The following is a 14,535-nucleotide window of genomic DNA, read 5'->3' on the forward strand; positions in this document are numbered from 1 at the left end:
CACGTAACAAGTGAAATTGGAAAAACAGAAGGAAAAAAGCCAATATTCAGAAATCTAAGGCATTTTTATACACAAAGAATGAAATATCCAAAGCAGAAATCAAGAATGATATCCATTCAAATGCCTCTGGGCCCTCTGTATCTCCTCCTTAGAAAAGCATCTGCCCAGGTCCTTTGCCCATTTTTTGATTGGATCGTTTGTCTTCTTGGAGCAGAGTCGAGTGAGTTCTTTATATATCTTGGAGATCAAACCTCTATCTGATGTATCATTAGCAAATATATTTTCCCATACGGTTGGCTCCCTTTTCATTTTGCTGATGTTTTCTTTTGCCGTGCAGAAGCTTCTTATTTTGATGAGGTCCCACTTGTTTATTCTTTCCTTTATTTCCCTTGCTTTAGGAGACATATCAGTGAAAAAATTGCTGCATGGGATATCTGAGAGTTTCCTGCCAATGTTCTCCTCGAGGACTTTGATGGTGTTGCGACTTCTATTTAAGTCTTTTATCCATCTTGAGTTTATTTTTGTGTATGGTGTCAGCTGATGATCCAATTTCAATTTTTTGCATGTAGCCATCCAGCTCTCCCAACACCATTTGTTGAAGAGGCTGTTATTGCTCCATTTTATGCTTCTGCCCCCTTTGTTGAATATTAAATGTCCATAAAAACCTGGACTTATTTCTGGGCTTTCTATTCTGTTCCACTGGTCTATGGGTCTGTTCTTGTGCCAGTACCAGATTGTTTTGAGTATGGTGGCTTTGTAGTAGGATTTCCTCAGAAATTGAAAATGGAACTGCCTTTTGATCCAGCGATTCCACTGCTGGGACTATACCCTGAGAACACCAAAACGCCAATACAAAAGAACCTATGCACCCCAATGTTCATAGCAGCACAATTTACAATAGCCAAGTGTTGGAAGCAACCTAAATGCCCATCAGTAGATGATTGGATCAAAAAATGATGGTACATATACACAATGGAATACTACGCAGCAGAAAGAAAAAAAGAAGTACTAAACTTTGCAACAGCATGGATGGAACTGGAGAGCATCATGCTAAGCAAAATAAGCCAGGGGGCGAAACACAAATACCATATGATCTCACCTCTAAGCGGAACCTAACCCACAATGCAAAGATGCAAGGAAAATATGACCAGTAACACTGAAAGGAAAAGAAATCAACAGAGACAAGAGAGAAGGGCAGGGCAGGGAAAGGGAAGGGAAGGGGAAAGTCAAGGAACATATAGCAAGGACTCATGGACAAAACCAAAGGGGAAGAGCTGAGGGAGGGAAGGTGGGAGGGGGCAAGGGAAAGAGGTGGGGGGGAGGCAGAGACAAATGTATTTAAAAAGTAAATAAATAAAAAAAAAGATTGATATCCACTTTACTATAGCAACAATAAAAATAAAAGTACCTAGGAATAATCTTAACCAAGGAAGTAAAAGATCTGTACACAGAAAACTATACAACGTTGAAGAAAGAATTATAGAATACACAAATAACGGAAGCATATACCATGTTCATGGATTGGAAGAATTAACATCATCAAAATGTCCATACTACCCAAAGAAATTTATAGATTCAAAGCAATCCCTATTAAAATACCAATGTCGTGTTTTAAAGGCATAGAACAAACATTTACAAAATTAATAGGAACCATAAATGACCCCGAATAGCCACAACAATTTTGAGAAAGAAAAACTAAGTAGTAGGGATCACAGTACCTTATATCAAACTATATTACAAGGCCACTGTAATAAAAATATCCTGGTTCTGGCATAAGAACAGACACATAGACCAATGGAACAGAAGAGAGAGCCCAGAAACAAACCCATGTCTCTATGGTCAATTAATATTTGACAAAGGGGGCAGAAGCTTAAAATAGAGTAAAAATAGCCCCTTCAACAAATGGTGTTGGGAGAGCTGGACAGCTACATGCAAAAAATTGAAATTTGACCACCAACTTACAATGTAAAGAAAGATAAACTCAAGATGGATTAAAGACTTAAACGTAAGTCACAACACTATAAAGTCCTAGAGATGAACATTGGCAGGAAACTCAGAAATCCCACGCAGCAATATTTGCACTGATATATCCCCTAGAGCAAGGGATATAAAGTAAAATATAAACAGCTGGGACTTCATCCAATTAAAAAAGTTCTGCACAGCTAAAGAAATATTGAGCAAAATGAGAAGGAAGCCAAGCATATGAGAAAATATATTTGCCAATGATACTGCAAACAGGAGTTTAATCTCCAAAATATATAAAGAACTCACACGACTCCATTCCTGGAAGAAAAACAATCCAATTAAAAAATGGGCAAAAGACCTAAACAGGCACTTCTCTAAGGAAGACATACACAGGTCCTGGAGTCATATGAAAGGTTGCTCATCATCACTAGCCATCAGAGAAATTCAAATTAAAATCACAATAAAATACCACTTCACACTGGTCAGAATGGCCATCATAAACAAATCAACAAACAACAAGTATTGGTGAGGTTGTGGAGAAAAGGGAACTCCAGTACGCTGTTGGTGGTAATGCAGACTGGTGCAGCCAGTGTGGAAAAGGGTTTGGAATTTCCTCAGAAAACTAAAGAAGGAACTGTCTTTTGACCCAGCAATTCCACTCCTGGGATTTTACATTAAGAATCTCAAAACACCAATTCAAAAGAATCTATGCATCCCAATGTTCCTAGCAGCACAATTTTCTATAGCTAAGTATTGGAAGCAACCTAAGTGCCCACCAATAAATGAGTGCATCAAAAAACTATGGTACATTTACACAATGGAATACTACTCAGCAGAAAGAAAGAAGAAGCTACTACCTTTCACTTCAACATGGATGGAACTGGAGAGCATTATGCTAAGTGCAATAAGTCAGGGGGAGAAAGACAAGTACCATATGATGTCACCTATAAGTGGAACCTAATCGACAAAGCAAGCAGGCAAGGAAAATATGGCCAGCAACATTGAAAGAAGTAAGAAACCTTTGGGATGGGAGGGAGGGAGGGAGGGAGGGAGGGAGGGAGAGAGGGAGGGAGGGTGATGTGTCAGATCAAGGAACAAATGTGTAGGACACTTGACCGAACCCAAGGTTGGGAAGGATTTTGTGGGGGGAGGTGGGCATGGGTCGGACAGGGAAAAGTGGTGGTGGGTAAACGGAGACAAATGTTTTTGAGAAATTTAAATGAATAAATAAATAATTTTTTTAAAGCTGTGTAATAAAGAAAACAGTAGAGACCATGGAGAAAATCACTGTAGATTTTATCTCGGTATCCTCTAATATTTACCACTGTTTTTTCTTTCTGGATTCCCCTCTTGTGATGTCAGATGTCGACCCCATCTGACCTTAAGCAGTCTGTTTGAGACTTCCAGTAATCTACTGTCTGTGGCTGTCTCCTTCCATTGTTAATCTAGTCACTCTGCACTTGGGAGTCAGGCTTAGGCACCACAGGGTGGGGCAGAGTCCCTCCTAGGGGCAGGGCTAATTTCCTCTCATACTGCTGATGCTCAGGGGAGTAGTCTGCCTGACCAAGATGGCTGTTACCATATGGGATTGACTAAGCACCAGGATCCTGCTGGTTGCTCTATGAGTTCTCTCCCCAAAGCCTCTGTCTCCATTTTCTCCTCAAGTGTCTTTAGTTCCCTCTGCCCTCCCTTTGCCAGTGATACACTATCTGTGACTGCCACTCTGTACTCAGCAGTCAGGCTTAAGCTTCAATGTTCAGGGTAGAGTTTCTCCAGGGGGGTGGGGCTATTGTTTACTCTCCGGCTTCTGCCACTCAGGTGTGTGGTCTGCCTGAGCAAGATGGATGCTGCCTTATGGGGATGACTAAGCACTGGGATCCCACCAGCTGTTCCCTCAGTTCTCTTCCTAAAGCCTCTTCCCTCAGTCTTTCCTCAGGCGTCTCTAGCCTACTTTGCCCTCACCTTTGCCAGAGCCCAGGGTAAGTGGCTGCAAATAAAAATTTATGTGTTGGCCCTTTAAACAGCTCTTTGTGTCTCCATTGGCCTGTCTCTGGCAGAGAGTAATCCTGCCACTTTTCACAGCTGGCTGTGTTCTGTGTACTTTTTGGACTCTGGTGCTGTAGGCTGGGGATCCCCGCTTATGATTTAGATCCCACTCTTCTCAGGGGTACCCACCTGGCTGCTTAAATATCCTCCTGGCACCGCTGCCTGTGTGTGCCCAGCCAATCTCCTCTGCACTCCTTACCAGTCAGGTTTTGCTAAAGCTGATTCTTCTGCCTGTCCAAGGTTATAAGGCTTCTCTCTTGCTATTGTTCAGGGGTTTGTTTTGGGTGATTTCTCCACAATTTAGTTGTAATTCCAGATTGGTCCTGGAAGGAGGTCAGTATGACTTCCATTCACTCCTCTGCAGTCTTGCCCCCCTCCCCTAGATTTCTATCTTAGAGCTTGCTAATTGTCTTCCATCTGGTCCTCCTTGTTTCCAATGTTTTCTAATGTAGTCTTCATCTCATTTTTTGAGTTCCTCAGCTCCAGAATTTCTGTTTGGTTCTTTCTTAAAGCACTCCTTTTGTTCATTTATTTTATTCCTGAGATCATTAGCTGCTTTTCTGAATTTTCTCGTACCTTGTTGAGCTTTTCCATAACTGCAATATTGAATTCTGTGTCACTGAGAGTAGTCTTCCATGTCTTTGAATTGTTTTCTGGAGACTTTTTACTTTCTTCCTGAACTACCTTGTTATGCTTATTCATAGTACTTGATGGATTGTTTTCTACCTGGGCATTTGAAATAGTAAATTCTTTTATTTTAAAAGTAGTGTTTGCTTTTAAGAATTCGTCATGTTGATAAATAGAGATCTGTTGTTGTTGTTGTTGTTGTTGTTGTTGTTTTCCAGTAGATGATGATATAGTGCCAACTTTTGTTTTCTTACCTAGTGGAACCTCCAGAATCTTCTTGGGATGGCTTCACCTTGGTTGTGGAAAATGCCCCCTATTCCCCAAGTTGATGAACATCCCCTCACTGTCCATGTCACCTCAATCTCAGGGCACAATCTCTGATGTGTGATGAGCTTCCAGGTCTATAAATTCTTGGTGCTATCTTCTTGTAGCCAGAAGCTGCCAGTCATGCCATGCTATTCAAAGCATCTCTACTGCCTCTAAGTTTCTGCCTTTACCAGTTCTACCAGAAGTGAGGCTTAAAGGAAAGTGAGGGGAGGTGGGTTCACAAGTCTGTGATTTGCTAACTTGCAAGTGATGGAAGCCACTAGTTCATGGCAGCCACGCTAGTGTGTTTCATCTCCACTCCTGTCACTGGGTTTAGTTGCAATGCATGCTGCTTACGCAAGCCAGAATATTTTCTTCCCCTCCATGTGAGGGCTGCACTCAACTTCTCCATGGCTACCACATCAGCTGAGGCCTCTCTCTTTGTCCTTTCCCCCTTCCTACCTGCCCCACTCATTTCAATATACCCACTTTCAGATGCCTCACTGTGGATCTCTCAGGCATTTTGGTGTGTTGGGTAGAGATCTTTTGTTGAATTATAGTTGTTCAACTTTTTGTAACTTAAAGGGGTCTTTCACCCTACCATGATGTTGACATCACCTGTTAAATGTATTAATTTGATTAATATTCATGAGATTTGACACAGCTGTCTTAAAAATTACAATACAGTACATCAATCACCCAGTCATGTTTTAAAAACATGCTTGTTTTCCATAGCTTTGAGGGTTGTCATGTCATTGTTTTTTTTTACCTAAGGTGATGTCAGGATCTTTTACCCATTATACTGAAAAATTGGTATTAAAATACCATCTGAAATTGATGATATTTCCAATGCTAATAATTTTATTTTTATGTTAGGCTTCAGAAGTCTCTAGAAACAGAGGAGGTGCTTTATTGGTGAGGCCAGGACACAGCCTAGTAGCTGCTATTCGAATCCAGCATCAACATGAGTCATTGCCACTGGGTATGTATCATGCTTTTTGAACCGCTGGATACCCAATAATTGATCTTATTTTTCTTAGTGTGAATAATTTAATATTGAAGACTCTGTGGGGGGTTTTCTCCTCTTTTACGGTATAGTCATCTCCTCTAACCTTTGCCTCCCCTTCTCCACTCCCCTTCCTTCTCACTTTGTTCTCTTTCATCCATGACCTCTTTCTTCTTTACTGTCTTTCACACACACACACTTCCCCTTTTCTTTATTACATTCAGGATGTGTTAGCTAAATCCAGGGAAGCATATTTTAATGAAGTGATGAATTTAGTTGCTGTAAGATACAGTTTTAAATTTAAATCTTTCTTCCCTTGCGTTTACGCTGATAAATTGACACAATCTACATTTATAAACTCAACTGTCTCTTTCAAAAAACATGCCATTTCTTTATCAAGGGATATTAGGTGACAGACTCTGAATTGATTTGAAGAGTTCCATTGTCACTACTGAGAAATCAATCCATGGCTGCAGGTTATAAGGGTCAAGTGCTTTTGAACTCATAATCTTTTGGTATAATAACCTTGTCAAATAACAAAGAGAAGTTATGTAAGAAGGAGAGTAGAACTCCCCTCATAGGAAAACTACTTTCTTTTTTACCTGTTCACACAAGAATGAGTTAACCCCTAGTTAAGTTCCTGGGATATTAGGATTATTAAGTTAGATCTAGTTTACTTTTGGTGTGATTGTTTAAAAATAATAATGCTATTATGTCGCAGGAAACACCCTCAAGAGCTTAAATTTTTGATGAGTATGCTACCTGCCCTTCAAACTTCCAAATTAATTATGATATTAAGCAAACCTCTCCCAATCATCAACGAAATCATCTGTGGTCTGTAGATTCAACCACAACTCTGCACTTTTGTCTATTTCAGCATATAATGACAAGATTGTGGCATTTCTTCGCCAGCCAAACATTTTTGAAATGCTGCAAGAGCGTCAACCAAGCTTGGCAAGAAACCATGCACTCAGGTAAGGGTTTGTCTTTCACCCCTGTAACTTCAGATATCCCCAGCTATTTTTCCAAGTGTGACAACACCCCTGTGGAGAGACAGAGCAGACTTTGTGATACTTTTTATCCATGCATTTAAATTATACCTCAAGTACTCAAAATGAAGGGGCCAGGGGCTTCTAATGTTCTTAGAAGTGTCACATTCAGCAATAGTCATATTTCTTTTTTTTTTTAAACTACTGATGTTCTTTATTTAGTTCCCTTTTAGTGTGAATATACATTTTGCTGCAAAAATATTAACATGTTTTTTATGGAGCACTACCTCAGACTTCACTGACACATCGTATAACCCTCTTTTGCATTGTAGTCCGTTTCTAAAACCAAATACTTTGAATTCTGAAATGCATCTCAAAAGATTTTAGATAAGGGGTCATATACCTGTATGATCAGGTATAATGAATATAGTACCTGATTCACTGTGCCTGATTGACCAAATGAAAACTAAGATTAATCCAGTAACTGAAGCATAGCAATGTGAGGCCTTATAGCATGGAACAATATTTCTTGACTTAATTATATGGATCCATTATGTAGAAAAAATTAGAGATCCCATTTTGAGTACATTCAGCAATAGTCATATTTCTAAGTTACATATTACTTATATGATTTCCATTGATTTGGAAGGGTGCACAGAAATGGAGCACAATACCTTTAATTAAAAGTTATTTATGTTAAGCACCATATAAATTTTTATTTTTGAAATATAATTGTTTAATGGTAAACCACATAAAAGATGACCATATTTAAAAAAACAAACAAAAGTATTGTATGTGTTCCAATTTTTAAAATAAGTATCACATATGTTCTATTGCCTATTAGGGTCATTTTTGAACAAGTATCTCTGAAACTCTAAATCATTTCATCTGGAAGGAATAGCAACACAGTGATAAAAAGAGAAAATATTCTCTGAACTTAAATCTCACTTTCTCACCAAAATATTCAAACACTTCTCTCTTTCAGTTTACTATTCAGAATCTCAAAAGTTGAAGATGTAAGGAGTTTGAATTCTTGCTTACATAGGGAATATCAATCAAGTCAATGTTATTCAATCCTCTACCCTTAGTCTCTTCATTGCTGAAATAGGGTCACCATGTAGGAGCCATTTAGATGCTTAAATGACTATGTGTGTAAAAGATCAGACAAAGTGGGTAAAAATGCAGTCAGTTACTGCCACTAATCCCTTACCTCCCATTTGGTGGTCTTTTGAATCTGTATGACAACTATAAAACTCTACTTTGCATGACTTCCTCAATAAATCACCAACATTAGAATATAATCTCTTTGCTATTAAAATCCTTATTAATCCCATCAAGATATATTCATTCTTTCCCCTCCACCCCACCCTCATTGACACCCCTTTTCCCTATGCTTTTACCTGTGTAAATTAGAACCACCATCCTTCAAATTGCCCATTATCTCAATCCCTTCCTCTGTCTTCATCTCCACATCTAAATATTTACCTCCTCAGTTTTTCTTTTCTAGTCCTTCTATTGTCTTCTCCCCGCCATGGCCAATATTTGGATCTTCATCATTTCTCTCCTGAACTTTGAAGAGGTGTCTTAGAAGATATCTCTTATCACCCTACTAAAAACAGAATTATGTTCTTATACAACATCAAATTATGTCACTCCTGCCCCTCAAAAAAGCTTCCATGGCTCTTGCTGCAAATGAAATAAATATTTCTAAGCACAATTTCCATGGTCTCCAAAGCATGGTCCTAACCTAACTCTCCATCTTGTGCTAGTTTTTTTCCTTCTGGTATTTTCCACTCCACCAAAAATGTAGTATCTTTTCCTACCTATGCCCTTTCTGGATTGGCTTCTGTCCTATGGACATCTCATTCTGTTTTAAAGGCTCAAATCAAATGCAAAGATTTGGTGACCAAGGCAGAATTTAGTATGTTTTGCCTTACTTTAACCAATCTCTTTGTATCTCTAACATATTTCCCCACACCTCTTTTACTCTATTATGTACTTATGTTTCCCTATAACACTATTCTTTAGAGCAGGACCTTGTCTTTGTAACCACTCTGACCCCTCAGAACCTGGTCCTTTAATTTGAAGATAGAAAACAACTTTTATAGTGAAAGTTATTTAATAAAAACAGTTGAGCTTTAGCATGAGTATTGTGTCACTGCCACTTGTGTTCACCTCTGCCCAAATTTCACTATTTTGCCACAAAAAAAGTGCCATACTCAGTCATATGGGTCATTTATTCATTGGTTGCTTTATTTTCCCACAGTACATCATAATTTAAGAGAATTTCCAAGAAATTTTCACAGGATTTATATTAATTGAAAAATTTTCTGATCCAAGAGGGCAAAAGAGTAAGTGGGAGTGACATTGACCTCCTCCCAGGACCAATCTTGGATTAAAACTGAATTGTAGAGAAATTATCCTGAATAACCAAGTAGAGAGTAGCTGGAGAGAAGCTTTAAACCAAGGCCAGAGAGAATAAACCACTTCACCACACCAAGACTGGTAGGGAGTATAGTGGAGGTACAAGAGGGTTGGCTGGGCTCCCACAGGTGCCAGCTGATGTTTCAGAGGGATATTGCAGTGAGCAGGGGATTACCCCTGACATGTGTGTAGTCTAAACCCCAACTGGGCTCCCCAGCCTACAACAACAGAGTCAGAAAGGAACCCAGATAACGCCCAACTGTAAAAAAAGAACAGCAGGATTTGTGTATTCCAAGGAGAGATGGCTGGAGACTCAGAGAACCTCTTAAAGGGAAAATGCACAAAATTTTGTTTGTAGCCACATACCCTAGTTCTGGCACAGGAAGGGCAGAGGGTACCAGAGACATTTGAGAATAGTCTGGGGTTGGTGGCCCTGGGGAGAAAACTGAAGGAACAGCCACAAATATCACTGCGCTGAGACAGTCCCCATACTGCAGAAGCCCTTTTCTAAGGAAGAACACTCCTCTCCAAATGGCATCAGCCTTAGGGGAAGCAATACACCAGCCCACAGGAATTACCATGTTATACCCTTTGGTGCTTGAACCAGACCATGATTACAGCTTGAGGCTATATCACTGATCAGTTTAACAACTAAGGTAGAAAAAATCAAAGGAGCAGACAAAATGGGAAGACAAAGAAACAGATCCCAAATGTAAGAACAAAAGCATTCTCCAGAAGAACTAGATGAAACGGAGGTAAGCAATTTATCAGACTGAGAGTTTAGAGTAATGATTATAAAGATAATCACATCAGAAAAGAAAAAAAACAACATAAAAAGAAGTCAGAGAATGCAATATCTGAAATAAATAATACACTGGAAGTAATAAACAGTAGGTTAGATGAAGCAAAGGATTGCATCAGTGATTTGGAAGAATAGGCAGAAAAACAAAACAAAACAAAACAAAACACCCAGGCAGAGCAGCCAAGAGAAAAAAGAATTTAACAAAATGAGGCGAGCTTAAGAAACATTTTGGAAAACATGAAACATAACATCCACATCATGGGAATACCAGAAGGAGAAGAGAGAGAACAAGGGTTTGAGAATCTATATGAAGGAGTAATGACTAAGAAATTCTCTGATCTACTGAAGGAAGAAGACACAGAAGTACAAGAAGCTCATACAGTTCCAAACAAGTTGGACCCTAAGTGGCTTACAATGAGACACATCATAACTAAAATGACAAGGCTTGAAGACAAGGAAAGAATCCCAAAGTCAATAGAGAAAAATAGGTAATTATCTACAAGGGAGCACCAACTACACTGGCATCTAATTACTCAACAAAAGCATTTCAGGCCAGAAGGGAGTAGTGTGAAATATTCAAGGAGATAAAAAGAAGGGACCTACAACCAAGGCTACTTTAGCCAGCAAGGTTATCATTTAAGACTGAAGGAGAAATAAATAGCTTCCCAGAGAGAAAATGCTAAAGGAGTTTCTTAAGACCAAACTAGAACTGCAACAAATGTTAAATGGTTGCTTTAAGAAGAAGAAAAAAAGAGAAAGAAAAAAAAAAAACAGAGGAAAAGAGTCTAACAATGAAATGGCACTAAATATGTATCTATAATTAAGCAACTTAAATGTACATGGTTTAAATACTCCAACCAAGATAAAGGGAAGTTGAATAGATAAGAAAACAAGACCCATATATATGCTGCCTCCAAGAGATCCATCTCAGATTGAAAGATATACACAGACTAAAAGTAAATGGATGGAAAAAGACATTTCATGCAAATAGAAAAGGAAAAAAAAAGCTAGGGTAGCTGTACTTAATATCTGACAAAATAGGCTTTAAAATTAAATCTATAGTAAGAAACAAAGGACACTACATAATGATAAAGGGAACAATCCTACAAAAGGATATAACCCTAATAAACATTTACGCAACCAACATAAAGCACTTAAATTTGTGAAGCAAAACTTCATGGACATAAAGGGGGAGATTGACAAAAATACAGTCATAGTCTGGGATTTAACACCCCATTGACTTCATTAGAGAGAACTTCCAGACATAAAATCAACAAGGAGACTACACCCTTAAGTGACACACTAGACAAATGGATTTATTTGATATCTTCAAAGTGTTTCATCCCGAAGCAGCAAAATATACATACTTTTCAAGCACAGGTAGAACATTTTCTAGGACAGACCAAATGTTAAAACACAAAACAAGTCTCAATAAATTTAGGAAGATTGAAATCATATCAAGCATCTTTTCTGACCACAACATTAAGAAACTAGAAATCAATCACAGGAGCACTAAAAATCATGCAAAGACATGGGGTAAATAACATGCTATTAAATAATGAATTAGTCAACAACAAGATCAAGGAAGAAATAAAAAGCCACCTTGAAACAAATGAAAATGAAGAGACAACAATCCAAAATCTGTGGGACATTGTGAAAGCAATCCTAAGAGAGAAGTTCATAGCATTACAGGCCTTTCTCAATAAATAAATAAATAAATAAATAAATAAATAAATAAATAAAGCTGAAATAAACAATCTAACTTCACACTTAAAGGAGCTTGAAAAAGAACAACAAAGCACAAAGTGATTAGAAGGAAGGAAATAATAAAGATCAGATCAGACCCCTGGCTGGTGTGGCTCAGTGAATTGAGCACTGGTCTGCAAATCAAAACATCACAGGTTCAATTCCCAGTCAGGGAGCATGCCTGGGTTGTGGGCTGGGTCCCCAGTAGGGGGCATGCAAGAGGCAGCCAATTGGTGTATCTCTCATACATCAATGTTTCTTTCCCTCTCTTTCTCCCACCTCTGCCCTCTCTAAAAATAAATAAAAATCTTTAAAAATAATCAGAAAAAATTTTTAAAAGATCAGAGTATAAATAATTGAAATAGAATCTAAAAAATTATACAAAAGATCAATGAATCCAAGAGCTAGTTATTTGAAAAGATAAACAAAGTTGACAAACCTTTACCAATACTCAAAAAAAAAGTACTCAAATAAATAAAATCAGAAATGAAAGAGGAGAAATAACAACTGACATTAAAATAATACAAAAGATTGTAAAAATACATAATGAACAACTATATGTCAACAAATTAAACAACCTGGATGAGACTGATAAATTCTTAGAAAGGAACATACAATATTCCAAAACTAAGTCAGGAAAAATCAGCGAATCTGAATAGACAGATTACACCTAATGAAATTGAAGCAGTTATCAAAAACTCTCAACAAACAAATGCCCTAAACCAGATGGCTTCACAGTGAATTTTACCAAACATCCCGAGAAGAACTAATAATACCTCTCCTCAACTACTTCAAAAAATTCAAGAGAAAGGAAGCCTCCTACACTTATTTTATAAGGTAAGCATTATCCTAATTCCTAAACCAGATAAAGATACTACAAAGAAAATTATGGGCAAATATCCTTGATGATCATAGACACTAAAATCCTCAACAAAATATTAGCAAACCTAATACAGCAAAAAGATCATAAAGCATGATGAAGTGGGATTTATTCCAGGAATGCAAGTTTGGCACAACATTTGCAAATTAATAAATGTGATACACTACATAAACAAAATGTAGAATAAAAACCACAGGACCATATTAATAGATGCAAAAAAAGCATTTGATAAAATCCAGCATCACTATATGATAAGAACTATCTGAAAAGTGAGTTTAGAGGGAAGATACCTAAACATAATAAAGGCCTTATATAACAAACCCACTGCCAACATCACACCCAAATGGCAAAAGTAACAAGCGTTCCCCTTGGGATTGGGGACATGACAGGGATGTCCACTTTCACCTGTTTTATTCAGCCTCATGGTGTAAGTCCTGGCCACAGCAACCAGACAAGAAGAAGAAATAAAAGGCATGCAATTTGGAAAGAAGGAAGTAAAACTGTCATTATTAACACTGTACATCGGTAACCCCAAAGTATCCACCAAGAAACTACTAGAACTGATAAATGAATTCAGCAAAATAGCAGGATACAAAATTAATGTTCAGAAATCAGTTGCATTTTTATATGCCAATTTCAAACTAACAGGAGGGAAACTAAGCAAACAATTCCATTCACAATTGCTACAAAAAGAACAAAATACTTAGGAATAAACCTAACCAAGAATGTAAAAGACCTGTACTTGAAAATTCTAAGACTGAAGAAAGAAACTGAAGAAGATACAAATAAATGGAAGCACATATTATGTTAATGGATAGGAAGAATTAACATCATTAAAATGTCCATACGACCCAAAGCAATCTATAGATTCAAAGCAATTCCTTTCAAGATTCCAATGACGCATTTCACAGAACTAGAACAAATATTTCAAAAATTAATATGTAACCACAAAAGACCCCACACAGCAAGAGCAATCCTGAGAAAGAAGGACAAAGTTGGAGGAATAATGGTACCTAATATCAAACTATACTATAAGACCATAGTAATCAAAACAGCATGGTACTGACATAAAAACAGACATATAGATCATTGGAACAGAATAGAGATCCCAGAAATAAACCAACACATTTTTATTGTATTATTTTTCATAAAAACAACCATAAACCTACTTTTGTTTTCTTTATTTTTATTTTTATTTTTTATTGTTGTTCAATTATAGTTCTCCCCATTTTTCCCCCACTACTCTCCCCACCCTACCCACACCCACCTCCCACATTCAATCCTCCTCACCCCCATTGTCTTTGTCCATGGGTCCTTTATACATATTCCTTCCCTTTTTATCCCCTTCCCTCCTCCCCTCTGGTTACTGTCAGTTTATAGTCAATTAATATTCAACAGAGAAAGTAGCACATATTATGGACTAAAGAGTTTATTCAATATATGGCATTAGGAACATTGGACAGATACATGCAGAAAAATTAAACTAGACCACCTTTTACACCCTGCACAAAAAATAAATTCAAAATGGATCAAAGACTTAAATGTTAGACCCAAAATCTTAAAAATTCTAGAAGAATACAAGGAAGCAAAATCTCAGACATTGTTCACAGCAATATTTTATCAGAATATCTCCCCAGGCAGGGAAACAAAGGAGAAAATAAACAAATGGGACTACATCAAACTAAAGTTTTTGCATGGCAAAAGAAATTATTAAACAAACAAAAAAAAAGATGATGAAAAATGG

At 37.6% G+C, this 14,535-nt stretch overlaps 1 protein-coding gene across 1 annotated transcript in view; it reads left to right on the forward strand.

Moving 5' to 3' along the window:
- HECW1 (HECT, C2 and WW domain containing E3 ubiquitin protein ligase 1) overlaps window positions 1-14,535 on the forward strand; it is a 681,615-nt gene that overhangs the window by 533,212 nt on the left and 133,868 nt on the right. Inside the window, exons 15-16 of the mRNA XM_054564310.1 lie at window positions 5,821-5,926; window positions 6,828-6,924. Coding sequence (XP_054420285.1) covers window positions 5,821-5,926; window positions 6,828-6,924 — 203 coding nt within the window. The remainder of the gene's footprint in view (window positions 1-5,820; window positions 5,927-6,827; window positions 6,925-14,535) is intronic.

Source organism: Pteronotus mesoamericanus, unplaced genomic scaffold (assembly GCF_021234165.1).
Source record: "Pteronotus mesoamericanus isolate MK-2021 breed Mesoamerican mustached bat unplaced genomic scaffold, CSHL_Meso_final scaffold_85, whole genome shotgun sequence".
Lineage (NCBI taxonomy): Eukaryota > Metazoa > Chordata > Mammalia > Chiroptera > Mormoopidae > Pteronotus > Pteronotus mesoamericanus.